This window comes from Mirounga leonina, unplaced genomic scaffold, assembly GCF_011800145.1.
Source record: "Mirounga leonina isolate KUSES-001 unplaced genomic scaffold, KU_Mleo_1.0 Mir_165, whole genome shotgun sequence".
In the NCBI taxonomy this organism is placed as follows: Eukaryota; Metazoa; Chordata; class Mammalia; order Carnivora; family Phocidae; genus Mirounga; species Mirounga leonina.
The window spans coordinates 45,932,887-45,959,061 of record NW_023270415.1 but is presented as its reverse complement, the minus strand read 5'-3'; the positions used below and the strand labels follow the sequence as shown (position 1 = coordinate 45,959,061).

The 26,175-nt window shown below is 37.6% G+C and overlaps 1 protein-coding gene across 2 annotated transcripts in view; it reads right to left on the bottom strand.

Annotated features, from left to right (window-relative positions):
- VPS13B (vacuolar protein sorting 13 homolog B) overlaps positions 1-26,175 on the bottom strand; it is a 767,339-nt gene that overhangs the window by 139,303 nt on the left and 601,861 nt on the right. For both annotated transcript variants that reach the window (XM_035011614.1, XM_035011613.1), the window contains 3 exons: positions 8,748-8,950; positions 5,925-6,132; positions 5,258-5,442 (listed from right to left, as the gene is read on the bottom strand). In XM_035011614.1, coding sequence (XP_034867505.1) covers positions 5,258-5,442; positions 5,925-6,132; positions 8,748-8,950 — 596 coding nt within the window. The remainder of the gene's footprint in view (positions 1-5,257; positions 5,443-5,924; positions 6,133-8,747; positions 8,951-26,175) is intronic.

The window sequence follows — 26,175 nt, the reverse complement described above, 5'->3', positions numbered from 1 at the left end:
TTTACTCCAAAAGTGGATTAAAATTTTACAATCTGGGTACATGTGTATTTCCAAAATTGAATCCTGAGTAGGCAGTGTATACAACAAGATGAGGAAAGGAAAACTTAGAATGTGCCAGACACAGTGCCAGAAATTCTGACATTTAAGCTCATTAAAATGATACAATATTCCTTCTAGGTTGACGGCATTATTCTACCCTACAAGTTGTAATCTTATTGATACCTAAGTATACTGCTAATACTTAAAATTTAACCTGATAAAATTATAAACTGACCATAAAATAAGCTCCTTTTGCTTTCTGTGAACATTAATTTCAGGGTCTTTATGCAGAACCTATGGTTTGATTTAATATTATAAACATGTTTTCCATATTTTTCATTACACTTGCAAAATAAATTCCATAAAGTCATATGGGGAGCCTATTTATAAATGCCATTATCAATCATTGAAAGATATATAAACAGACAAATGTGAGGGTTCTGTATAAGTGAACTCTATAAGGTCAGTTTTTTATGAACTAAACGATCCTCAAGGAAAAAGTCAACCAAACTTGATTCTGTTTTTAGGACTAAAACCAAAGAGATTAAGTTATCTTTGTATTTAAGAACTAGCCTCTGTCTAGGGGGCAGTGGGCTTGGCAGTATATTCAATGATCTCACCGAAAGCCTATGTAATGTAATGACATTAGACTGTGTGTTTATGGTAGATAATACCAGTGAAGCATAACACGATGCATCTTGACATAATTCAGTTTGCAAAACCAAAACTCATTCAACAGCCCCACAAAATTATGACAAGCAATGTAATACTTCTGAATAATACAAAATAGAAACATGGATATTCATGCATTCATTCATCCATTTGATATACTTAGCATCTCTCCAGGGCAGTGGATACTAGAAGGGACAGGATGACAGATTTGATACAATCATTGCCTTTGGAAACCTACAATCTAGGAGACAAGATATGAACACATAATTAAAATGTGAGGAATAAGGTAAGAAATAGCATAAAAGTGCTGCTATGGAGTGTCACAGGACTACAGAGGAAGGGGGTAATTTGTGTGGAGATGGCATCTAGGGAAGGCTTCATGGTGTTGAGGGCATAAGGGCTGTTTGGAAGTGTGGGTAGGATTTCAGCATAGAAAGGGGAGATTCAAATGAAGAGGGAGTGGTATGGAAGTGGGCTGTCACTGGCAGCTTTGGTAAATGCTGGACAGGTCGGTTTGACTAGAGGGTAGATCATGTGTAATGGAGTGAAAGGTAAAGCTGGGTGGGGGTGGAGAGGTTATGCAGGGCCCTCAAGGTCAGTCTGCGAGGGTGACAGGATCACTGAAAGCTTTTCTCAAGGAATTGATACAGTCCACCTGTTCCTTGAAGAACTTAGTAGGATAGCTTGAAGGAAGAGAGACCAAAGGCTGGAATTCTCTTCAGAAGGTTCTTTCAGTGGTCCAGACATTTGCTTGTGAAGGAGTGGAGGGAAAGAAATGAACATTTATTGAAAGCTCACTATGTGTAAGGCATTTATTTGTTTTAGCTATAATATTTCACTCAATTCTTGTAACATCTCTGAAAGGTAAATAACATTAACTCCAGCGTTCAGTTGAGGAGCTGAATCCCCAGAAGCAAGTCCAAGGTCTGGCACTGCAAGTGCTCAAGGAAAAAGCTGTCATATCGAATCAAAGCTGTGATTCATGCAACATATTTTCTGTTCTCAACAGAAGCTCCAAGGAAACAAAATAGTTTGTACAGTTCTAAGATTGCAACCCAGAGAGTTATTTCTACCAATGAGGCTCACCCCAACCCTTGGGTCAAATTCTGCTCCTCGTCAGGGGAACATAAGGATCAGACTGGGAGCTCAGCTGCACGGCAACCTTCTGCCAGTCCCACTTTATTCTTCCATGCCAGTCGTTGATTCTGGGTGTTCTTACTGCTGCGATCAAGCTCTCCCTTTCAACTCACAGGAGGTCAAGCCTCTCTTGCTTCTTAGACCAGCATCCCTGTCTTTGAACTGTGCCCACAACTCAGTTCCTATCTCTCCAATAAGATGTGAAACCTCTCTGATACCAGCACTTTGCCTGTTGCCCCCTGCCATGCTTCCTTCATGCAGTGCTGTGCTTATGTGACAAATCCACCGTCTAGACCCTGGGACCGTCCCAGCTCTCCTGGACTACTCCAGCTGGTCTGTAGAATCACCAGCCCCCACTCTCTCTGGTCTAGCTTATGCTTCTATTTGATGAAAAGACTTTTGACAATTGTCACCAGGGTAGTAATTGGTAATACTCATACTTAAATATTACATAGCACACGCTGTGTGCCAGGCATTGTTCAATGTGTCTTTCAAACATTTCTTCCTATAATCATCACATTATTAATAGCCTCCTTATTGATGAAAAAAAAAAGCAAAACAAAAGACGCGAGGCTGAGAGATTAAGTTACTTGTCTAAGGTAACATCAAGCATTCTGGCTAGAGTTTATCCTCTTAACCAGAAGGCTGTTCTTCCTTACCCAATGTCCGTGAGAAGATAAAGAACACGTTACCAGCGAATGTACTATCTCAAATGCCTCATTTAATACAACTGGCATAATACTACCACTAAGGGTTATAAGACTTATGTTAGTTAACACTGAGTTATAAATATGGACCCAACAAGCAGTTACAAAGAAGCCCTTACATGATGCTGAAACTTTGACATAGGAGTATTTTCATTTTGACTGAACATACTAAAGATGTTCTGCATTTGGGCAAGTCTAATAAGGCAGTAGTATTCAAAGATATTGCTATTTTACTTAGCCAAAATAATCCAAGAATGCTGGTAGAGAAGGTAATCCTGAATATGATATTAATAGGAGGGGAAACAAATTTAAGGATTTAAAGAATCAAAGCAGAGTTGGTAAGAGAGTAGATTTTAAAAATTCTCATCACAAGAAAAAAAATCAAATTAAAGACTGCTGACATCTTGGCAAATCAGATAGTTCTGCACACTCAGCTTTACTTGACAAAACGATGACACATTTTATTGTTATCAATTCAGAAGGTGAACATCTGACTAAATATATTATAATAAAATATTAAAACAAGAATTAAATAAGAATATAATATGTCAATGTTAATATGCTAATATGTTAATACGAATTTTGGACTCAAATTGGATTTGGCACAGAGTCTGCTTAAGACTCTCTCTCCCTCTGCCCCTCTCCTCCATGCTCTCTCTCTCTCAAATAAATAAGTCTCAAAAAAAAAAAAAAAAAAGTACAGAGCACTCATTAAAAAAATTGGGGAGGGCATCTGGGTGGCTTGATTGGTTAAGCATCCGACTCTTGATTTTGGCTCAGGTCATGATCTCAGGGTTGTGAGATTGAGCCCCATGTTGGGCTCCCCACTGGGGATGGAGCCTGCTTAAGATTCTCTCTCCCCCCTCCCGACCTTCCCCTTCTAAAAAACAAAAAAAAAGAAAAAGAAAAAATTGGTGAATATCTCTGTGTACCAAGTGCTAGATAAAAGTGATCAAGAAATACAAGGAGCTTCTTTTCTTTTCTTTTTAGATTTATTTATTTTAGAGAGAAAGAGAGCGTGCGTGCACATGAGTGGGGGGAGTGGCAGAGGGAGAGTGCAAGAGAGAATCCAAGCAGACTCCCTGCTGAGCACAGAGCTCAATGCAGGGTTCGATTTCAGGACCCTGAGATCATGACCTGAGCCAAAAGCAAGAGTTGGATGCTTAATCGACTGAGCCACTCAGACACCCCCAAGGAGCTTATTTTCTAATGGTAGAGAGAGAAAGACCATGAGCAAGTAAATAAATAAATGCATACTATAATTCTAAATAGTAATAAGAGCTGTGACAAAAGTAAAACAAGGTAATGTAATTTAGAATAAAGAAGTGGTAGTGAACCAGCCATGACAGGACATTTGAGCTGGTACCTGAATGACAAAGTTGGGGAAGAGAGCAAGAGAAATGACTGTCAAGTGGGATACTCAACCAGTATGGTTGGAGCATAGTAAGGAATAGGGAGACTGGCATGAGACCAAGTCAGCGAGGTGGGCAGGGCACACATCATAGGTCCTTATAGGCCACAGCAAGATGGTTGAATTTTGTTCTAAGAAGTAGAGGAAGGCACCATCAGGTTCTAAGTTAGAGGAGTGATGTGACCTGATCTACATTTTTAAAAGATCACTTTAGCTGCTATTTGGAAAATGCATTACAGGGAGTCAAGAATAGAATCATTGAGACCAAGTAGGAAGCTACTGCAGCAGGGAACAGGAAGGGGGCAGCCTGGACTCAAGTTGTACCAGTAAAAAGAGGGAATAGGGACATATTTTGGGGGCAGAACTGACAGGACTTGTTGATGCAGTAGATGTGGGGAGTCGGGGAAAGAGAGCAACCTCATTGTTCTGAGTTTGTGTGATCTAGTGATATGTGGAAAACAAAGTTTTGGAGAAATCAGATCTGTAGAATATTGATAAGTGGAAAGAGAATGTAGTGATAGTCTTAGTGACATTTACGTTAAACTTCAGGAAATGACAAGCAACAAACTTTCACAAAGTCATATGGAATATGACCATGGGTTAGACAGTTTTCCTATCAGCCACCGCAAGCCCGAGACCATTCTCAGCTCTGGAAATGAAGACGAAAACTGAGCCATCCATTCTGGCCTATGTGAACACATTTTATTTCATAAAGCAGTTCTAGAAATGCTGAAGAGTGTGAGCACATGGTAAGTATTTGAAAAATGCGTGGTGAACTGAATGACAGCTGTCCCATTACACTCAGAGAACATGTAACATAACCTCCTATAAAAGGGCTAAGAGTAGAATTGAGAACTCTCAAAATTGCCATGAATTGTGAATCTGAATTACATTATTCCCTATTTTAAAATTTCTATTTTGTGGGTGTGTATACATATGTATGTATATGTATTTGTGTGTATTTCTCTCTGATACTATTGATGGGAAAAATAGGTATGCTCTAATCTTTTTTTGATTATTATTTTTAAAGAATTTATTTATTTATCTGTCAGAGACAGAGAGGGAACACAAGCAAGGGGAGCGGCACGTAGATGCTGAGGAAGAAGCAGGCCCCTCGTTGAGCAAGGAGCCCAATGTGGGACTCGATCCCAGGACCCTGGGATCATGACCTGAGCCGAAGGCAGATGCTTAACTAACTGAGCCACCGAGGCATCCCTCTAATCTTTTTTCCTAGTATCTAATCAGCACTTTTCCACAATGCTTTTATTTAAAATGAATAGTCATTACCTACCTGTAGCATATCCCCAAGGTCTGCTGTGCTAATATCTGGATCCTCTGTGGTGTTGAAGGGCACAGGAGTTATCCGTACAAGGGTGAGCACTCTAGGTTCTGGATATCTCCATAACATCATCCCTGAGCTATCTTCAGTTTCATTGTAAAACAAGACTTCATAGACACCAGGCATTTTCAAGGGTTCTGTTAAAGGAAAAAATAATTAATTGCATGCTTTTGAAAGGAAACATGTTGATTTATTACAGAAAGAGAACATTATGAGGATAAAAGATAAGAATGTAAAGAAGCTGGCTGGCCATTTTTAATTGGTTTGAGACAGGAACAAATTAAGAATTTTCCCTTAAGACAGACTGAAAGGTAATGTACTATTTTTTTTATTATGTTATGTTAATCCCCATACATTACATCATTAGTTTTAGATGAAGTGTTCCATGATTCATTGTTTGCATATAACACCCAGTGCTCCATGCAGAACGTGCCCTCTTTAATACCCATCACCAGGCTGACCTCTCCCCCCACCGTCCTCCCCTCTAGAACCCTCAGTTTGTTTGTAATGTACTATTTTTGTACTGCAGGTATTAACGTACTTTTCAAGTGATCTTAATGTGCTATTTAGTGAACGTGCAGTTAAAACTCTCTCACATACTGAAGCTGTTGCTACTTACCAGCATCTCGTACATACTGGAATAGGCCTGTCCGTAGGTCATCTGAACTTTGTTCACTTTTAAACATCTGGTTCTTCTCTATAGGAGACGGCATTTGGGACACTGCTTCGGGAACTTGCGCTTCAAAATTTCCCTCCTCCTTAAGGTATCCACTGAGTAATTCATGTAGAAGAACTAAACAGTTCAAATGTTCTTGACCCCAGAAAACCTTTAACAATCATACGAAAAATTTTAGTGGCTTTCAAATACAAACATTTCATGAGGATAATTAGGCACAATCATACTTGAATTAATGCAAGACCATAATTACGTTCAATTTAATTATTGACAATAACTTAACTATAGTTTCTAAGTAATTGACCTATGGGATGAAATTCTATTACTTGAATAAATATATAAAAACAAGAAAATCAATTACATCATATATTGTGTTAATAACAATCAATTTTCAATGCTGAATTACCAATGAAATTATGTTAGTGCAAGGTAATGTTTATGAGTTAACTTAGCTAAGTGAGAAAACAATGCCTATTACAGTTTGAGAGAAGGCAATGAAGATCTTCTAGGCCAGAACGTTTTTAAAAGAATAATAATAACCTTGTGGAATAGCTTCCTACATTTTGTCATGAGATTAAACAAACACCTCTCAATTATAAGGTTCCTTTCTTTGCACTTTTACTCTTCAGAGAAAAAGAGAGGGAAGATGCTCAATGAACTTGAACTCAGAAGGCTCCCAACTTCTGTGTTTACCTAGAATGTGCCAACATACAGTATTCCACAGCCCCTGAGAAGCAACCATAGAGGAGATACAGTAGAGTTTCAGAACAAAGGCCTTGGTGTTTTCTGTAATAAAGAGGATCAAATTCTCTTTTCTCTGCATGTGAAGAGTACTAGTCCATAACAGAAGTATGACCCGTGGGTAATAATGATTAATGTCAGAGGACTCAAAATGCAAATAATGTTACATTTGTTTGTATATACTGGATAAAGGCAATACAACCATTATTTCTAAGAGAACCAGATAAACACAGAAAAGAGAAAAAATATAAAGACGCAGAAAAAAATAACCCTATACCAGTGGGTAAATTTTAAACCTAAGTTTGGGTCCTGCTCTCTGGAATTAAGGCAGTAGAAATAAAGGTAAGAGATGTGATACTAAGTCTACTGTGTTCTCATCAATCTTATTTTTATTGGATCCTGAAAAACAGAGAGAGGTGAAAAGTCAAGCTGGGGAGTTGAACGCTGTGCTCTGGGCTTTAAATTGTCAAGAGACAGTGACTTTATCATGTAGAGATAATATACTATGTTTTTGTCTTATTGTTGATTTTAATGAGGAGTTACTTTGCTGTCTTGGGAAAATGGTAATACAGTTAATACTGTTGATAAAACAACATGAAATCACATGCTTATTGTTAAATACATGAAGATTTCCTATAGTCTCCAAAGCAATACAAAGCAGTAAGTTATTAGAATCCTTCCACATCTTCCCGTCAGTAAAAAAACTGGTGAAAAAGTCAAGGCAACACAACTTTTAGATGAAAACAAGAAATTCATATATAATACGCCTCCATTATTAACAAATTAGTCATTTCCATTTTCTGTAATTGTGAATTTCTCAAGATTTTTGGATTTATGTCAAACTTGGGGGACATCAAATCATATCAAGAATACATTCACATCTATCCAAATAGAAAGTTACCAAGAAATAAGTTGAATATCCTCACACAGTCCATACCTGGCTATAAATCAAATGCATAAAAGGCTGCAATTGATTATATATCAAGTGTTAATCATCAAATGTTATAATATCTAAAGAACCTGCCATTGGCAAATGGTTATTATATACTGCTGATGGCACAGTGCTTGAGACAACTTGACTACTTTGTAGAAAAGTCTATAATTAGAAAAATGTTTAATGACCCAGCAAGCAATTCTACTCCTAGTCATATCCAAGAGAAATGAAAACATATGTCCACACAAGAGCTTGTACACAAATGTTCCTAGCAGCATCATTCATAATACCCAAAGGTGGAAAGAATCCAAAAGTCCATCAACTGATAAATAGATAAATGTGGTATGGCCATACAATGGAATATTATTTGGCCCATAAAAAGGAACAAACTAGGGGCGCCTGGGTGACTCAGTTGGTTAAGCGTCTGCCTTCAGCTCAGTCATGATCCCGGGGTCCTGGGATTGAGCCTCGCATCAGGATCCTTGCTCAGCAGGGAACATGCTTCCCCCTCTGCATGCAGCTCCCCCTGCTTGTACTCTCTCTCTCTCTATGTCAAATAAATAAATGAGATCTTTAAAAAAAAAAAAAAAAGGAACAAAGTATTGGCACCTGCTACAAATGGATGAACCTTGAAAACACTATGCTAAGTGAAAGAAGCCAGTCACAAAAGACCAGATTATATGATTCCATTTACATGAAATGTCTAGAACAGTCAAATATGTAGTCATAAAATGGATTAGTAGTTGCCTAGACCTAGGGAGAGGATTAGAGGGTAATGGGGAATGAATGCTAATGGATACAGGGTTTTGAGGGTGTGTGTGTGCGTGTGTGTGTGTAAATATTCTAAAATGGGTTATAGTGATGAGCACACAACTTCATGAATTACTAAAAAACCACTGAATCGTACACTTTATTTAGGTGAATTGTATGGTATGTGAATTCTATCTCAATAAAGCTGTTAAAAAAAGTTTAGTAAGAGATCAATCTGATAATACTCTTTCTCACCCTATCAAGATTTAGTCTAACAGTTCAAAAAATGAACAAAGGCTAGTTGAAAACTTATGGGAAAAATGTGGCCAATTCCCACAGACCTGTAGCAGACCTCCTCTTAAATCAATGGATATTTTTGGTATGGACTGTTCTGGGCCTGGATTGCCACTGTGTTTACACCACTTAGCTTCCAGATTGACAGTAGCACAGCATGGTCCTAACAGAATCCGATTTCTTTCTTTGAGACTTGTTTTAAGCAGAAAATCATTTATGCTGAGTAGAAATGATGACCCAAGAATTATGCCTGGAAAAAAAAAAAGAAGAGAGGTATATGTTATAATTATTCCTTGTCAAAAATGTATGTTTGAGCAAGAACTATCTGTATTTTTTAAAAAGCATTAATTCATCCTTTGTCAGAGTCTTCTTTTTCAGTTGGCTTCCTCCCACAGTTTTATGACACTTATATAGAATTCTAGTTATGAAGCAGGTATGCCTCATTCACATTCCTAACAAAGAAATATTTGCCAAAACATTATGACTTTTTCCATGTGTGAGCATTTTAAGTTTTATGAGTAGAGACATTTTCATTAAATTGTGCAAGTTTTTCAAACAACTACATTAAGAATAAGAACAGCTGCTTCATTTGTCTATTGTTAACATGATGGGAAAGGGCAATTTTCTGTGATTTCTTATAGTAACAGAGTATAGTATATTATTTTGCTAGACACTCAAGTTTTTGACTGGCCCATGTTAAAATTCAAAACAATCAAAATATGTAACATGTGTTTTCTAAAAATTTTAGTTTAATCCAAACTTCACACATCAGAACCACTTGAAGTTTACAAAGTCTTAAAAACAGATAGTGGCAGGTTAGATTTATGAGAAAAACTATACGCTATAGTTCAAAGTAAATATACCCAGAAAAGGAATACACTTTAAAATGTAGGTTTTTCTTTTGAACTTAAACTAGAAGTGTAGATCAAAACCTTTTCATAAAACCAACAGCACACTTTAAGATATTTGGATGCAAAGTTAGAGTGGTGGGTTAACTTTCCCCAAGGAGCTCATATTCTGAATTGTCATTGTGAATATTGAATTTCACCACACCACGTTTGTAATGCCCATGGCTTATTTTTCTAATGATACTTGATCCTTAAAAGAGATGGAAGATTAAAAAACACCTTAGGCCCATAGTATACACGTTTCAAAGTATAGTACCCACATTGACTTTTCAATTCTGTGGAGACTTGAAAACTTCATATATGTTGTATGCTCCTACTACAGAAATAAGATACATAACTTCTAATCTTCCATGGAAGACATCACACCCATGTAAGTTAGAGCTAAGACTTTTGTTAAAATTTAGGATGGTAGAAATCAGGTCCATAAATTTTTTCAACTCTATTATGGCACGAAGACTTCCATTTCATTTATACAACTTTCTTGATTCACAACTACACCTCACTTAAAGAAAAGAAATAAAACAGAAAATTAAAAAAAAAAAAAAAAGAAACAGGCCCCCCAAATACCTAAGAATCAAAAATCATCTCCATTAGTGGAGTTTAAAACTCAAGTCATAACTTCCTGACTTAACTGCATTACCTTTCCTGAAATATTTACTACTCAACAGTAAATATCTGCTAAATGAAACATATCAATTTATTATTCAGAAATTTCTCATAATGGGATTATGAAAGTATAGGCTTGATTCAGTATAGTCATCCAGCAAATGAGTATTAAGGGAACATTAGAATTACATTTCTCTTTATTCCCCAATACATGCATCTTCATTCTGCCCTACAGTGAAATACCCAGTTATCTGATAGTAATCTTAATGTGAATATTCTTTTGGTTCCTCATACACAAAATGCTTAATACCAAAGGCCTTCTAGGTTGCTTATCTCATTTAATGTTTATCATTACCTTGCCAGACACCCAGATTTAAAAAATCTCAGGGCCCACTTTGGGGGCTCTTGCTCTCTTATTCCAAGACTTAATTTCTAGATCATTCTATCCATCTCCATTATTTTAAAACATCAAGGAAGAGAGATTTTGGTAAGCTAAATGATTGAAATAGTAGACCACATCATTTTCAAGCTTTAGTAGACTGACCATCCTGGAGGCAAAGACCATTTTATTCAGTCTACTACTGGGCACAACAGTAGCTCTTTGGGATATATCCCCCCAAACTGAATTGCCAGTATAAAATCTGATCCTCCTCTCATCTGTCTCAACGTATTTTTTAATTGACAGACAAAACAGAAAAGTGCTTAAATCTTTGCCATTCTTCATTCTATCACTGTGTCATAGAATAATAAGGTTAGATGGAGGAGACCTTAGAAACCATCCATTCCAAGTCCCCCTCCTCTAAAAGAAATCACACAAAACTCTTTTTATTTTGAAACGATGTTAGGAGCACCTAAAACTTGCAAAAATATACAGAGTTCCCATATACCTCTCATCTAGCTATGTAACCATAGCAGAAATACTGAAACCAGGAAATCAACATTGATATCATACCAGTAAGTAATCTATAGATCTCATGTAAATTTTGCCATTTTCCCCACTAATGTCCTTTGATGGTCCGGGATCCAAACTAGGAATCCCTACTGAATTTAGCTGTCAGGTCTCCTTAGTCTCCTTTAACCTGTGACAGATCCTCCAGCTTTCTTTGTCTTTAATGACCTTGATGTTCTTGAACAGTCTAGGCCAATTACTTTGCAGAATGTCTCTCAATTTTAGTTTATCTGATGTTTTCTCATTAGAATGAAGTTATACATTTTTGGCAAGAATCCCAGAGGAGTGATGCCCTTCTCCATGTTATCATATATTGGGGTATGTGATATTGATGTTTTACTACTGGCAATTTAACTCTGATCACATGGCTAAAGTGGTGTCTGCCAGGTTTTGCCACTGTAAAACTGCTATTTTTTTCTTTTGAAAATAACAAATATCTTGTGGGGGAGATATATGAAGATCATGCAAGTATCCTCTTTTACATCAAACTTTTACCTGCTAATGTTTTAGCATCCATCAGTGGTTCTTGCCTGCAATGATTATGACTGTGGTGTGTGATCATGTTGATTTTCCATTTTTCTTTTTCTTCTACATTTATTAATTAGCGTTCTATGGTAAAAAGAACTGTCCTTTCTACCCCATTTATCAGTTCAATTATTTATTTGTATGTGTATGGACTCACAGGTATTTATTTTATTTTATGGGTTATAATCTAATACTATCATTTACTTTGTTGCTTCAACTGAACCAGCTCTGGGCATTGAGAACCCCTTCAAGTTGGGTCCGGTGTCCTTTTGATATACCCCCAACATTTTTTTTTTTTTTAAGATTTTATTTATTTATTCATGAGAGACAGAGAGAGAGAAGCAGAGGGAGAAGCAGGCTCCCAAGGAGCAGGGAGCCCGATGCGGGACTCGAACCCAGGACCCTGGGATCATGACCTGAGCCGAAGGCAGACGCTTAACCATCTGAGCCACCCAGGCACCCCTACCCCCAACATTTTTTGAGAACTTTTTTACTTTCTGGCCATATAAGATGTATTAGGCTTATCTTGTATTTTTCCCATCTCATCTATGGCATCAGTCATTTCTCTAGAAAACAAAATCTGGATGATAAGTATGCTCATTGTACTAGGGCGTCACTGCTTCTAGGCCTTCTCAGCAGAGAGGACTAAGGAGCCTATGTATATAAACCACCCATGTTTATGTACACATCTCTGTTTCTTTACCTATCCATCAGAACAGATACTAAAAATCATGGATTCATACTGATACCTCTGGTTCTAATCCAGCACCACAGAGTGGTTTCTAGCCTTCTCCCTTTCCTTATTTGTACCTCTTCCTATAACAGTGAGAAACCTGCTGAACACCTCTTCTATGTGCTGATTTCTAATCATTCCTAAAATATCACTTTGAAGTGGTGAAAAGTAAAGCAGAAGAACTAAGACAGACATAAAGGACAACATCATGAGAGCAAAGGTAATTATCAAAGAAAAGACTATCAAAGAAAGGGCTAATATTTATCTCCAAGAGTCTTGTTAAGAATGGGCTTGACAACATTTTGTCTGCAGCATACAGATGAAGATTACCTTTCTCACTCTATAACAGATTTCATTTATACAAAGATATTTGTAAGCATATGATAAAATCTTTGTAGAAGTAACTTAATACATACAGAATTTGGATCTTACTAGATATTTCTACTATGCAGGAACTACTCAAAATACTGATATTGTACTGTCTAAATTAGTTTCTGAGGTTTTGCTTAAAAAAAAAAAACTAGTACTGGAATGACAAAATTTACATCATTCTATCTTATATATATTCCACAGAAAGTGCCTATCTCTTCTCAAAGAAGAACTTTTTTTTTAAAAAAAGATTTTATTTATTTATTTGAGAGAGAGACACAGAGAGAGAGGGAACACAAGCAGGGGGAGTCATTTCTCCCCCTGAGGGGGAGAACCAGAGGTATCAGGGGGAGTGGGAGAGGGAGAAGCAGGCTTCCCGTGGAGCAGGGGGCCCGATGTGGGGCTTGATCCCAGAACCCTGGGATCATGACCTGAGTCGAAGGCAGACACCTAATGACTGAGCCACCCAGGCGCCTCTCAAAGAAGAACTTAAGTAGGGTTGATGGAAGGCTTTTCTTAATTCCCTAAAGTTAAACAATTATAAGTATTTATTGCCTGGGGTGAGGAAGGATGTGAGAAAAAATTCTAAACTTGAATTATTACAAACAAGTATAGAAATACTGACAGCTTTTTGTCACTACATACCCTGTTAAACACACAAACACTTCACTGCCGTCATACAAATCCTATTCTTTTTTGCTTGGGTAGAGACAATGGGATACCTAGAATTCATGCGAGAATAAAGATAAAGGTCGGGACTATAATCTCAGAAAAGTGGCCCAGAAGTAGGAAACCAATGGTCAGGCCAACACCTGGGAGCCTGCAAGAAGAAGAAGAAAGCCAGCCAGACTCTGGTGTGTGTTGAGGAGGGTAGGAGGCGGCAAAATGTACCTGAGATACAGAGACCTTACAATGGAGGCAGGCACTGTTCTAGCTTTAGCTTTATTTCAGCAATAATAGAATCTATGCTTTGCCAGAAAGCAGGCTAGTAGGGCTGGAAAGTTGCCAGACTTTGATTTTCATGTTTGATACTCTGTGGAGTTTGATTTGGCTCAGGGATGAGCATGAGATTCAATGAAAACCAATGAGGTACAGTAATACTTTTGGGAAAGTGGCCTTTCCTCTTGCTCCCTGGCTTTGAAGTTAAGAAAATGAAGGCACTGGAGCTGCTAGGAGCCCCCATGTGGGGTCTGAGGCAGAAGCTACGTAACACAGAAGGGAGATCTACTGGATTCTGCCATGCCTAAGGACAGCACTGGTCCCAAGCTTTTCACCTACATGAGACCGCTTAAATCAGCTTAGGTTGGATTTTCTGTCATTTACAACCTAAAGCATCCCTACTGATACACAGTCTCTAAGTAAAGGGATTGCCAAGGGAACCCACAGTCTTCTATTCTTTCCTCTCACCCCAATCTCTTATTCCAGTGAATTTCTCTACTCTCATGGCTTTAAGGACAATTTCTTACGACAGTGTTCATAACCATGCCTAATTCTTAAGAAAGTGCTACTCCCATGCCTCTATCTATCTGTAAGCCTTCTGGATCTCTGCGATAACCTCCACCTTGATATTTATACATGCATGCATTCATTATTCAACCAACATTTACCGGTTATCTACTACAGACTGGGTAAAGTAAATAATTTGCAATTTTTTCTCCTCAAACCAGATTTTTCCTTGGCAATTTATCATCCTCAAGTTCCGAAATCTAAGGAAGTACTAGAGGGGAAAAAACAATCAACAGCGTTTGTAATATTGACCCTGTTAAGCAAGTGAACTGTTAAAAAACATGGATACTTCCCTACTACCAAAATTTTTTTTTTTTTTTGCTTTGTATTCTCCTTTGTGCTGTTAATTCTTTCATTCTAATCAAGTATTTGTGTACCTATATGTAAGTTGTTCTTCATTTTTCTCACTCCTTTTCCCCAACTGTCTATTCCTCACTCTCTTCTTACACCTTTGTCATCCATTTACAGTTTGTACTTGGCTCTATCTCAGGTCCACCAGCATTGATCATGGACTTGTTTAAACACACAGGTGGCACTGAGAATTGAAGATGCTCATGCTAGCAGTGAGGACACAGAACAGGCACTGCCCAAAGGCACAGACATAAATGTGCCCTGCTTGGTCCCTTCTGCCCCCTTCTCTGTTCTTCTGCGGTTCACTTTTGAGGCAACCGATTTAACCCATCCGCATGTGCCCATTGGCCCCCCACACTGATTACACACACCAGCTGTGGCTTTGGTCCTCATTGAAGGGTTCCGGGTGTCGGTGCCCCCACAGAAAAGTTGACCCACAAGTACCAGCTTTTAAGTTTAAATTAGAGTCTCTGTTTCCTTTTGAACATTTCCTGTTACGTTTTTAAAAAAAGCTACAACAAAATAACAGAAAAACAATGTTAGTTCAAGTGGTTTTAATCTTGGCGTAAATGACCAGTAATAGGAGATTATGATGATCGCTTAATAATAAAGAGTGGTGATGAATTTCACAAAGGTCATTTATAAATGGTAAACCAAACTTCACACTTTTACCACAAAATATGAAAATAATCCCTGGGACCCATGACAGGGTTATTAATTTTCCTTTTCCCTTTCTTTCACTCCATGAAAAGCTAGCCTATGGGACATCATCCTCTCCTTTTTGTTTTTTCATCAGGAAACATGCTAAATACCTTCCTTGGGATGAAATGAATCTTGTTTTATGTATCACCACACAGATACACCCAGGGCCACAGAGAACACTCAAGAGTTCATGTAAACTAGATACTTCTACATTTCAAATCTGGTATAAATGGCAACAGAAAGTGCATTAAGGAATGTGTTACTCTCCTTCCTAGTGGACTACTAATGTACTGTTGGATAAAATTACTACATGTAAAAACTATAAAGAACTATCTTCTTAGTGTTGGAAAAGGCCAAGTGATTTTGTGACATTCTGTATCTGCACGTGTGTGTGTGTGCATACTGCAAATATGACGATATGCTTACATTTGTTCTAGCTGGCGAATACATAGGTGTTTGATGTGTTACCCTTTACATTTTCTGAACTGTTCATTTCCCCCCTAAATTTCCGAAAATAATATGGAGAGAAGAAAAAAATTAAGAAATATGCTGTGGAAGTGTAAGATTTTAAATGGTCACTTAAACTTTTAAAGTATGAATATTATTAAAGTTACTCAAACACTTATCAGGTCATTTTTTAAATCTTTTAACTTTGAAATAATAATAGGCTTTTAGAGCAAAGTTGATATTCTTCACTCAGCTTCCCTTAAGGTTAACAACTTATGTAAGCTATAGTATGATTCTCGAAAGCCAGTAAATTAACCTCAGTACTCCTAACTAATTTATGGACCTTATTTGAATTTCACATTACTCCCCGCATGTCCTTTTCCTGTTCCAGGATCCAACCCAGGACATCACATTGCATTTAGCAATTGTGTGCTCAGGTCATTTTGACCAAGTATATAACCTCTTCTACTTCCTTCCATTCAAAAGAACGCTTTTCTGCCTGATTTTTCCATTGGCCTCTTTCAAAAATCTGTGTTTATATTTTTAATTTCAGCCCTAACAAACTAATGGCAGATATTTAATTAAACTAAATGAGGTGTAACAACATTGAGAAGCAATTTCAGAAACAACTGGTATGATAAACAGAAATAATCTTGCTTGGTTTGCATACTGACATACTTTTCATTGAGTGTAAAAATTTAGTTCAAGGAACAAGTAGTTTCATGACCTTTAAAATACTCCTTCGGAAGACTAATAAATGCAAACCACTTGTTTTGGAGAATGTTTTCAAAATGCTGCCAGCCCTACATCGTCAGTCTCTACTAGACATTTGGTAAGGCTCCTATTCTCTACATGCTGACTGTGCAAAATGCAATCTGAATCAGGGCTTCTGTATGTCATGAGCAAGAGTACTCAGTGATGACATGTGCTAGCAAAACACATCCAGGTATTTTTTTATACAGCTGGAAATAATCTAAGGCTACTAGAAAATCAGCAAGCATGGGTTAGATACATCTACAGGTCAATCTGCATAACAGTGAAGCATCTGGGTGCCTCGAAAAATAAGGAAGAAAACAATTTTTATAAGGATCTATGAAGAGATGATCCATAAAGAGATGACCATAAATAACCAGATGGCCAGAAAAAATTTTTCTAAGAATGGTTCATAAAGAGATTAGAACTCTTCTCATTTCTAGTTCCTTCAACTAATTATGTTAAAGTACATAAAAAATGGTATTTGGGTATTTTAACCATGAACAAAATAAACAAACCCTGCTCCCCCCCCACAACAGAATATGTAAGTTGATCAGATTGTATTTAATTGCATTCTGCCTATATATTTGTTACCTATTAGTATAGTAAACTAACATATAGCATAAGATTAATATATGGAACAGAACATAACAAAGCTGTCAGAGAACTACATGTATGTTGAAAGGGATGCTGGTGCTCTTGAACAAATTTACTACAAAGTCTAGCCATCAAAATGAGAGCCCAACTGGGTGGTCCCCTTGCTAACATGTATCCCATCCCATCTGATGATTTGTCATGGGTGGGGTTTCCAATCCCCATGTACTCTCACCCATTCCTCACTGATGAATAAAAGCCTCCCCCACAACCCCCACTGCTCTAACCCAAACCTCTTCTTTTGACCATAATAAAATGACAAGTAACAAGAACGGGACTTTTTTTTTTTTTCTTTCACATAAATAAAGGGGGAATTACTCATCAAAGACAAAAATGTCTACGAGTTAGCTATTTTTACTTGGCCTTTGTCTGGGAGAGGTATTTTCTGAGAAATGTTTTAGAACTCAGATTCTAGAAACACTAAACTAAAAATACCAAAGGGTAATGGAGGATAAGTTTTGCCTCGTTCTTCCTCTCCAGCTGCCACCATGCTCACTGTTTTCACAGTTGTGTCAGTTTATTAGAAAAATAAAACTTGATTGGACCATGTGGCCATGTTTTGTTTTTTGTTTTTTTTTTTTAAGCTGACTGGCAGATCTGACCGTGCATACTGGAAAGTGTACGGCAACCTTCTTACGGAGGAAAGAACAACAGTAAATACACACTTCAAAAGTTTCTTAGAGGAATACAGTAGCTGGTTAATTTAATTACATGAGGAAACTGCTGTGAATCAATTTTTTTTTTAAAGTAAGTTACATGGATGGAAGAATTGGTATAAACTTACTCAAACAGTGTTGAAAGCAAAATGACTTGCTTAATAATTTACTACAGCCGCTTAGAAATTGGTATTAATCTGCATAGTCCAGGTGTTTTAAGACTGGTAATAACAGACCAATCAAAAGCCAGGAGACGTGTTATAGTCCTCACTCCATCTCAGAATATCCCCGGGCAAATCACTTAATCTTTCACCTTAGCTCAAGGGGGGAGTTAGGACTAGTTCAGTGGGCCTCAACCCAGGGTTCTTTGACCTGAGAGAGTTCCACATAATAATGGTGGTTCATGAGGTATTTTCAATATTTCAAAGAGCCCCGGGGCACCTGGGTGGCTCAGTCGGGTAAGCGTCTGCCTTCGGCTCAGGTCACGATCCCAGGGTCCTGGGATCGAGCCCCGCGTCGGGCTCCCTGCTCAGCGGGGAGCCTGCTTCTCCCTCTCCCACTCCCCCTGCTTGTGTTCCCTCTCTCACTGCCCCCCTCTCTGTCAAATAAATAAATAAAATCTTCAAAAAAAACCATTTCAAAGAGCCCGAAAGAAATCATGAATCTATCTGAAACAGGCTCGGAGGTGCAGTAAAACTTTTCTTTTTGGTTACAGTCATATCGAGTTGGTGTAGTTATGTTAGCTATCTCATCCTAAATGCAATGTGTTTGGATCATGAGATCTATGAGAGAAAAAGATAAAAAAGGGTTCTTGATAAAGAAAAGGATGATCTGTAAGATAACTTTCAACTTGAAAATTTAGTGATCTATGACTTCAGCATTCATGTGGTACTGGGAGAGGGAAGCGGGGGAAGACACAAAAAAGACCAATATTTATTGAGGAATTTAATAAATCTGTGCCAAGGAATGTGTAGGGTACTCTGAGTATATTATCTCACTTAATCCTTCCAACAGGCCTGTGAATTAAGTATTTTTTGCTTTCATTTTGGAAATGAGCTGTGTTGTAACTTTTACCACCATCAACTGCCAGTAAGCAGCAAGGCTAGGATTCGGATTCTGTCTGCCTCCTTCCAGCACCAGGTTGCTCTATAAAATCTGCTGCTATTAGCTTTTAGTAATTTCATTTCTCCAGTTGGCAACAGGGTTGTGAATAAATGCTTTTTCCTGTCCCCAGCTGTCTTGCATGGCCTCGGTATGTTATGCCAACACAGCCTACAGGTCCAGAGACCCAGCCAGAGAGTAATAGAACATCTAAGATATGTTCTCAGTCACTCATCACTGACGACGTTGCTTTGCCAGAAATTTTCCTAGCAAATAGCCTACTCATGGCTTATGTGGATGAGAGGGCAATTTGCTGTGACCACAGGCAAAACTAAATGCCGTCACAAATTCAGTAGAGCAGGGGAGAGAGATTTACTCCTAATCTTCTCTTTTTCCACAGTCCCAGCACGGAGGGGCTACAACAATTCTTGTCCATTTCACCTAATACTAACCTATAAGGTGCTACCATTAAGATGCAGAGGAGAAGCTACTGAGATCTCCAGTACTTAATTACTAGGACTGGAAACTTCCTTCTCTAACAGCACTTTGCAGTGAGATATCTTTACGTCAACTGATAGCATTTTTGTTGTCTCAAAGGCCCTTTTTTCTCCTGCCCATGGAACATTGTTTTAAATCGGTATATGTGGGAAATTTTTATCAGTTGCCCTTCCCCCTTCCCAAATGTATCTAAAACTAGAGAAATCGTTCTTTATCATATCTTTGTTAAAACTAGGAGAAGAAATAAAAAGCATTTTTTTTTTCTATAGTACTTAAGATACACAAAGTCCACTGCAATGGGACACAATTCTAAAATATCTAACCTAAGGCCAACAGTTTTCTAGTAGTCTAGATTAAGTTTAGAATTTGGTAACTAAAAACAATAGGAAGAAACAGACCAATGTAGCTAGAGACAAGATTGAAGGTGGATATACTTGGAAGAGTATAATTGTACTGGATTTCTCATTAGAAGGGAGCGAGTCCTCTGAAGACTTCACATTCCCCAAGAGAACCATATTTACACAATTAACAATTCTTTTGTTAGAAAAAAAGCTTTCATTATTGCATGTGGACACATGTGGGCTGTGTAAAAAATATAAAAGATGTGTAACACACGGTAAACAGAAAGTAATGATCTTAAACAGGCCAAATCCTTGAACTCGTCATTAATAAATGTCTCTCCTGCATTCAGCTACCCGGGCTGCTGGGAGCCTGTTTTCTTCAAGTACTTCAAACACTGAAATCCAGGAACATTTATTATTTTAATCCATTACAGGCAGTGCTTGATTTAACTTTATTGGTTGTGGTGGTGGTAGTGGTTATAAGTGGGGGTACAGCAATGTTCTTTTACACATCATTTCAAAAGGGCTTAATTATATTTTATAGTTTGGGCCAGGAATTCTGCTTGTTTTTTGTCTAACAAGGTTCAAATGGAGTTCAGGTCGATGATGAATCAGAAGAAAAAGTCAGAGATGGTTATCTCTCGGAGATGAGCTCATCTCCCTCTACGAAAGGCTGGGCAGGTACACGATGTTCACTACACCAGAGCACATGACAGTGCTCGACATCCGAAGTTGGTTGCTTATTAGATGATTTTTAACACATTAGAAATTCAACCCAGCGGTTATCTTCTTCATTTCTAAAGTAACTATCCTATGTATTTTAAAGGTTTCCCATTGGAATCCAAAGCAGCTATAGTAACCACCTAGCACTAAAACAAAAAATGTATGTGAAGAATAATAATCACATAACAGACATTTTTTAGAAATGCACAAAGCTTTTAAAACAGAAAAATTTAAGTATCCCAAATGAAAGATGGAGAAGACTGTATTAATATAATTTGGTTAAACAAAAGAGTAAGTAACCGTGTAAACGTGTCTGAACAGCATTTATCTCCCAGTGTTTTGTTTTGTTTTTTTTTAAACATCAAACATTCTTAATCTGTTACCTCTCTTTCTAAGGGTGTGAAGAAAGATCTAAGATAATAGTATTAATGTTGCCTATTATTATCCAAAATTCCAGCTAATTATATATTATTGTATGTAACAATTACAACAAGGAGAATAAAATTTGCATGGTGGGATTTCTTCTCCACTGCATGCGATTTCTGACAAGAGGACAAGAGAATTACTCCCCAAGAGAGCATCTTATACATTTATGGTTTTTATTTCCCACAATAGTAGAGAAATAATACAAAACATTATTTTGAAAAAAAGTAATGAGAATTTTACTTTTTTCTCCTTATTTCCCATTTAATTTTTAGAACTTTGTATTCTACTTCTTTTGAATGTCTCAACAGTCCATCAGTATATACAGAAAAATATCACAGTTGAAAAGAATCCGTAATCTATAGATAATTTAGGAGTAAAACAAGAGGGACACGCCAGTTCATCAGTAGCAACTTTGAACCTTGTTATAAAGTAATAAGAGGGAATCTGACCAGGATTAATAGTGGTACTCAGTTGTGAGGTGAGGGGTGTCAGGTTTCACGGACTCTAGGCCATCTGTTCTGCCTGCCTCCATTTTACTTCTGCAAAACTATAAACGCACCTCTACCTCAGGGACTATAGAAAGGCATTAGAATTCTTCTGCTTTTCATTATCACAAGATTCAGTAACTCATTTCATTGTCAAGATAATCCCCTTTTACTCTTTCTTTTGCGCTTGCGGGGTATGCCAAAATGACAAATAAAATCCCAGATGTTACAGACCCAGTGAGGTCTCCACCTTTCCTTGAGTGTTGGGTTTAAGCTACTTGGGACATAGTGTCAAAAATGACAGGACCCTGAGGCCCACACCCAAAGTTCATTAAGGTTTGTTAGTGATTTGTATAGCGGTCTACAAGCTGCTCTTCCATTTCAATCCTCGGTGGCAGCTTGAAAGTTAAGTTTGTCCTCTGGCTTTAACTGTCAAAGAATTCATTTCCTATTGTTCAGACACTGGAAAGAGAAGCTGTTTCTTTCTACAAGTAATGAAAGTCTTTGGGGTGTTGTAAATGGCTGGCTATTGCGACATATTATTTTAGGTAGTCATATCTAATTTAATGTTTTATTTCCCCTTAGGCTTACTTGCATTTCTGCCGCGTCCAACAGCTATGACAACGCCTTAAGAGATTTTCCTCAGGAGATCCAGTTAACTGTGGAATGAAAAGCTGGAGCTCCACTTTGGATCAATTAATGACCAGGTTTCACTTTTCAGTACATGAAAAGGAACTTTACATTTCATGGGTCTTGAATTCGGTGAACACGAGAAGAGGCATTCCTCTATGTGAAAAATAACGTGGCTATGCCGTCTTTCTCTCTATTTTTGTTTATACACACAGATAAGTGCATCTGGATGACAGAGGCCGGGGTAGTGAAAGTTATTTAAACGACAGCTCTTTGACCAGAAGGAGTTCAACTCACTGTTTTCTGCCACGGAAGACAAGTCCCCTAAGTGCCTATGGATAGAGGATCCTTGCAACTTTTCCCCAAATTCTGACTAAAATGTGAACCAAGATGGCCTCACTTAGGCTCTTCTCCCAACCCTTTGTGCCACTGAACTTGTTCATATCCCATTTCCCTTTTCCTTATATCTACATGGAGCCTGCTAATCTAAGTGTCCCTGAGCAAGAGCGAGGCAGCCTAAAGAATGGCCATTTCACAGCCTGAATCGTGTACCCTCATTTGCCAAAATTTAAGGAGTGCCGCCCTAATAGAGCCATAATTTACTCTGACAAGGGGAGCTAAAGTCTACAGCTCACTCCCCACCCTGCCTATGGAAAATGCTACACTGCGTTCACAATTTATAGCTACATACTTAGGGTTTCTCCAAAACGACATACTTCAAACGACAAAAAAAAAGATTGTATTATGTGTGTAGGTGGGGGGAAGGGCGTTGTTTTTAAAAAGAACACACTATAGAATGGGATGGATTTAATAGAGAGCAAAAGAAATACTATCAGCCTTAAAATGTTTCAGAAAATAAGATAGAATCTCTAAATGAGATTCATTTTGTTATTTTTTTTTTTCAGTACTGTATGCCAACTGAAAAAAATCTAAGCATTACGTCTACTAAAATCAGAACTTCAGAGCCATTTTACCAAAGACATATGGGAGAACATAAGTATTCTAGCAGAAATACGAGTTAGGTTATTGTAAGTCACTGTTACATTAGCATCTGCAGAGTAGAAGTAGGAAAAAAATCAAGTCCCTTGAAACTCTCATAGTTTAGGTCACAGGATAGTACAGAAGGCTAAGAAGAACTTGCGGATTTCTTTTCTTTTTTAAATTGAAAATACTTAACCATTTCATTTTGTTTCAAATGATGAGAACGTTTCAGTGAATAATTTGTACATATTTTGTTGCAAAAACCAGTAAACGAATAGGAAAATGTCCTAGATTTAAGTGTATTGTCAATGTCTTGGGAAGAAGATTAACGTTCCCCTTTCATGCTTTTATTATTCCTTTTCCCCATACTCTTCCCATAAGCTTATGACAGTTTAGATGATAAAAAATACAATCCTTAGACGAACTCAAATATTTTTTGTACCTTTCAGAAGTGAGGAAACATGCCTACGACACATTCCCCATTGTGTTTCTCTAAATTTTACTTAGAACATAAGATTCCTCTGGCATTACAAATCTATTTCAGCTCCTAAATTAAAACTCATCTGGAAAGGACTGTTTTACCCTGTTTATATAACATTGTCACATAAAGAGTGTTAAAAAAAATATTTCACTAAAAATAGCTTGCGTAAGTTAGGGATTAGAGTAGTTTCTGCTGCTATAATTGTTCCTTTGTAGTTTTTTCCATGATGTTTTTGCAGTGTTTTTGACTGTGTTTATTAAAGTCAGCACATCAAAAAGGATCAAAGAGAAAGTGAGTGAGAACCAAAGAAACCCCAAGTGTGTTGTCTCATTGGGGAGTTATGCAGATTTGCATAAACAAGTGCAAATTGTTGAGGTTTTAATGAAAATTTTCTACAATTATTTTATCTTAAGTCATTCTATACAATAACATCTGTACAGCAGATGGCCATACTGTACCGAGGCAATGCTCCTTTTTCTCTCTGTTTAATAGTACATCTGAGATGACTACTTTTGTCACTGTGCTCAATTTGGTTCAGCAAATAATTTGAAAAGTGCAGCTGCTGCAGATGGTCACAATAGTTATATAAACTGTAAAATCAAAGACACAGTTAGGTATTTCTGTATTAGATTCAAACTATAAAAATCTGACATTAACTCTGTTGAGCTCAAAGATATACTATAAAAAAGTTTAGTTCAATGCAGAACGATGTCACTTGCATAATAAGAAAAGAAATATAACTACTGGTAGGAGGGTTTTTTTGGGTGGGGGGTGGTGAGGGATACTTTTTGCCACTCATCAAAAATATACCTTGCATGTATATTTGAGTGTATTTCATCCAGGTTGCAAAGCATGACTTTTTAAGATATTCAACTATATGATGCAATTAATGTTCAAAGCTTAAAAAAATGATATTTGGCTTTTAAAAAGTTTTGCTCAGCTATACATTACTTTTTGAAAAATATGTAATAATCTCTCAATTATAATTTCCCAGAAATCAGCCATCAGCAATAACTAGAACTTAACACAATCTTATTTTATTTGATTATAATTAGTGATTATTTTGCTAACGTTATCTTCTTAAACTGAGCATGCTGTTGCATGAAGGAGAAACGTAGAGAACAGATTTGGCATTCGTTATATGTTCTCATAATAAAATTGTTCCTATTAAATAGCTAACTTCAATTTGATTTGATTTGTTGACACAAGTAACTACTTGAGAACGTTTGTTGGACGCTACACATTAGACTTGTATAAAGAATGTCTTTGTAGGAGCTATAGTTTCTATTTCTGTGTTTAGCTAGATTGAAGGGCATAACTGTAAAAGAGATAGGGGTATGTAGTTTTTCCAGTATGAAGGGGAAAAAAAAAAAAACAAGTTACAAAAGCAGAATGAGTCCACTATCTTGTGGAGCTCAGTGAGAGGATTTTAACGACATTATAGAGATGTTTACTGAGGACAGATACTATTAAAAGTGGGTAAAATATGAGTAGCAAACGAATAAAACAAGACAGAAAAGGACCTGGAATTGAGGACAGTCCATTTAAATTCTTTCCCTCTGTTTGCGTCCTAACCTTTCCCTGCTGTGATGAAGGTACGACTGGAAAGGCGTGGGAACCGGCCAGTGTCGTCTGGGTTGCAATCTATTTGTGGATAAATCAGACACTGTAGCCTCCAGTGCTTCACAGTCTTTCATGTCCCACGGACCTTACATTTTTCATTTCGAACTTTTAAGACAATAAAAAAAATACAGTGCTTTTAGCTGGCCTGGTCACAAATATTTCTGGTGAGAAAGAAATAAATCATCTACTTTTTGGCCTAAAACTCATACTTCTCAACCATAAAACTTTTCCTTTATCTCTTAAACTACTGTGCCCAAAGTGACTATATGGAACTAAGTTCCAGGGAGTCTCCAGCTGCTACTTACCTACTTTTTAGTAAACAACTAAGTTGCATAGAGTTTCAGGATTTACTTTATCCCCTACACTATCCCTCTAGCCCCAATTCTTTCCTGCAAATTAAAGTGGAAAAAAATGTTTCCGTTTTGCTACTTTTACTTCTCAAAGTATAATTTCTGGCACTGTGCCCTGAACTCCTACAGTAGCAGGTTCTGTGCTTGAAAACTGTTACTTCCCACCTGTACCTTGCCTTTTCTCTTCCCCTCTTCCCATTCCTTCTGCCTACTCTTTTCCAATGTGAAAAAGCACATCAACACTTCAGTCATGGTAATAAAAGAAAAATGTGGACGTCATTGCCGGTTAATTTCTCACCTCTCCACCCATCAATGCCATCCAGTTTGCAGGGTCCTCACCACCCTTTGCGAGGCTAGGTCCTGAAGCGTAGCTTTCGTCTGCCAGGTACTGCTGGCTCGGTCAGTGGCACTGTCCTTGCCAAGTTGAACCTTGGTTTTTGCTACACTTTGTGTAGCATACTTGCCACCTGAACAATTTCTCTCTTTTTAAATAAATTGTTACCAGTGACTTAATACAGTGCATCAGAATCATCTGTAGAGCTTTTGGAACACAGATTTCTGGGCTCCATGCCCAGAGTTGTTGATTCAGTAGGTCGGGGGGAGGGTCTGAACCCTGGCATTTCTAACCAGTTCCTAGGTGATGCTGATGCTGTTGGTTCTGAGACCACGCTTCGAGA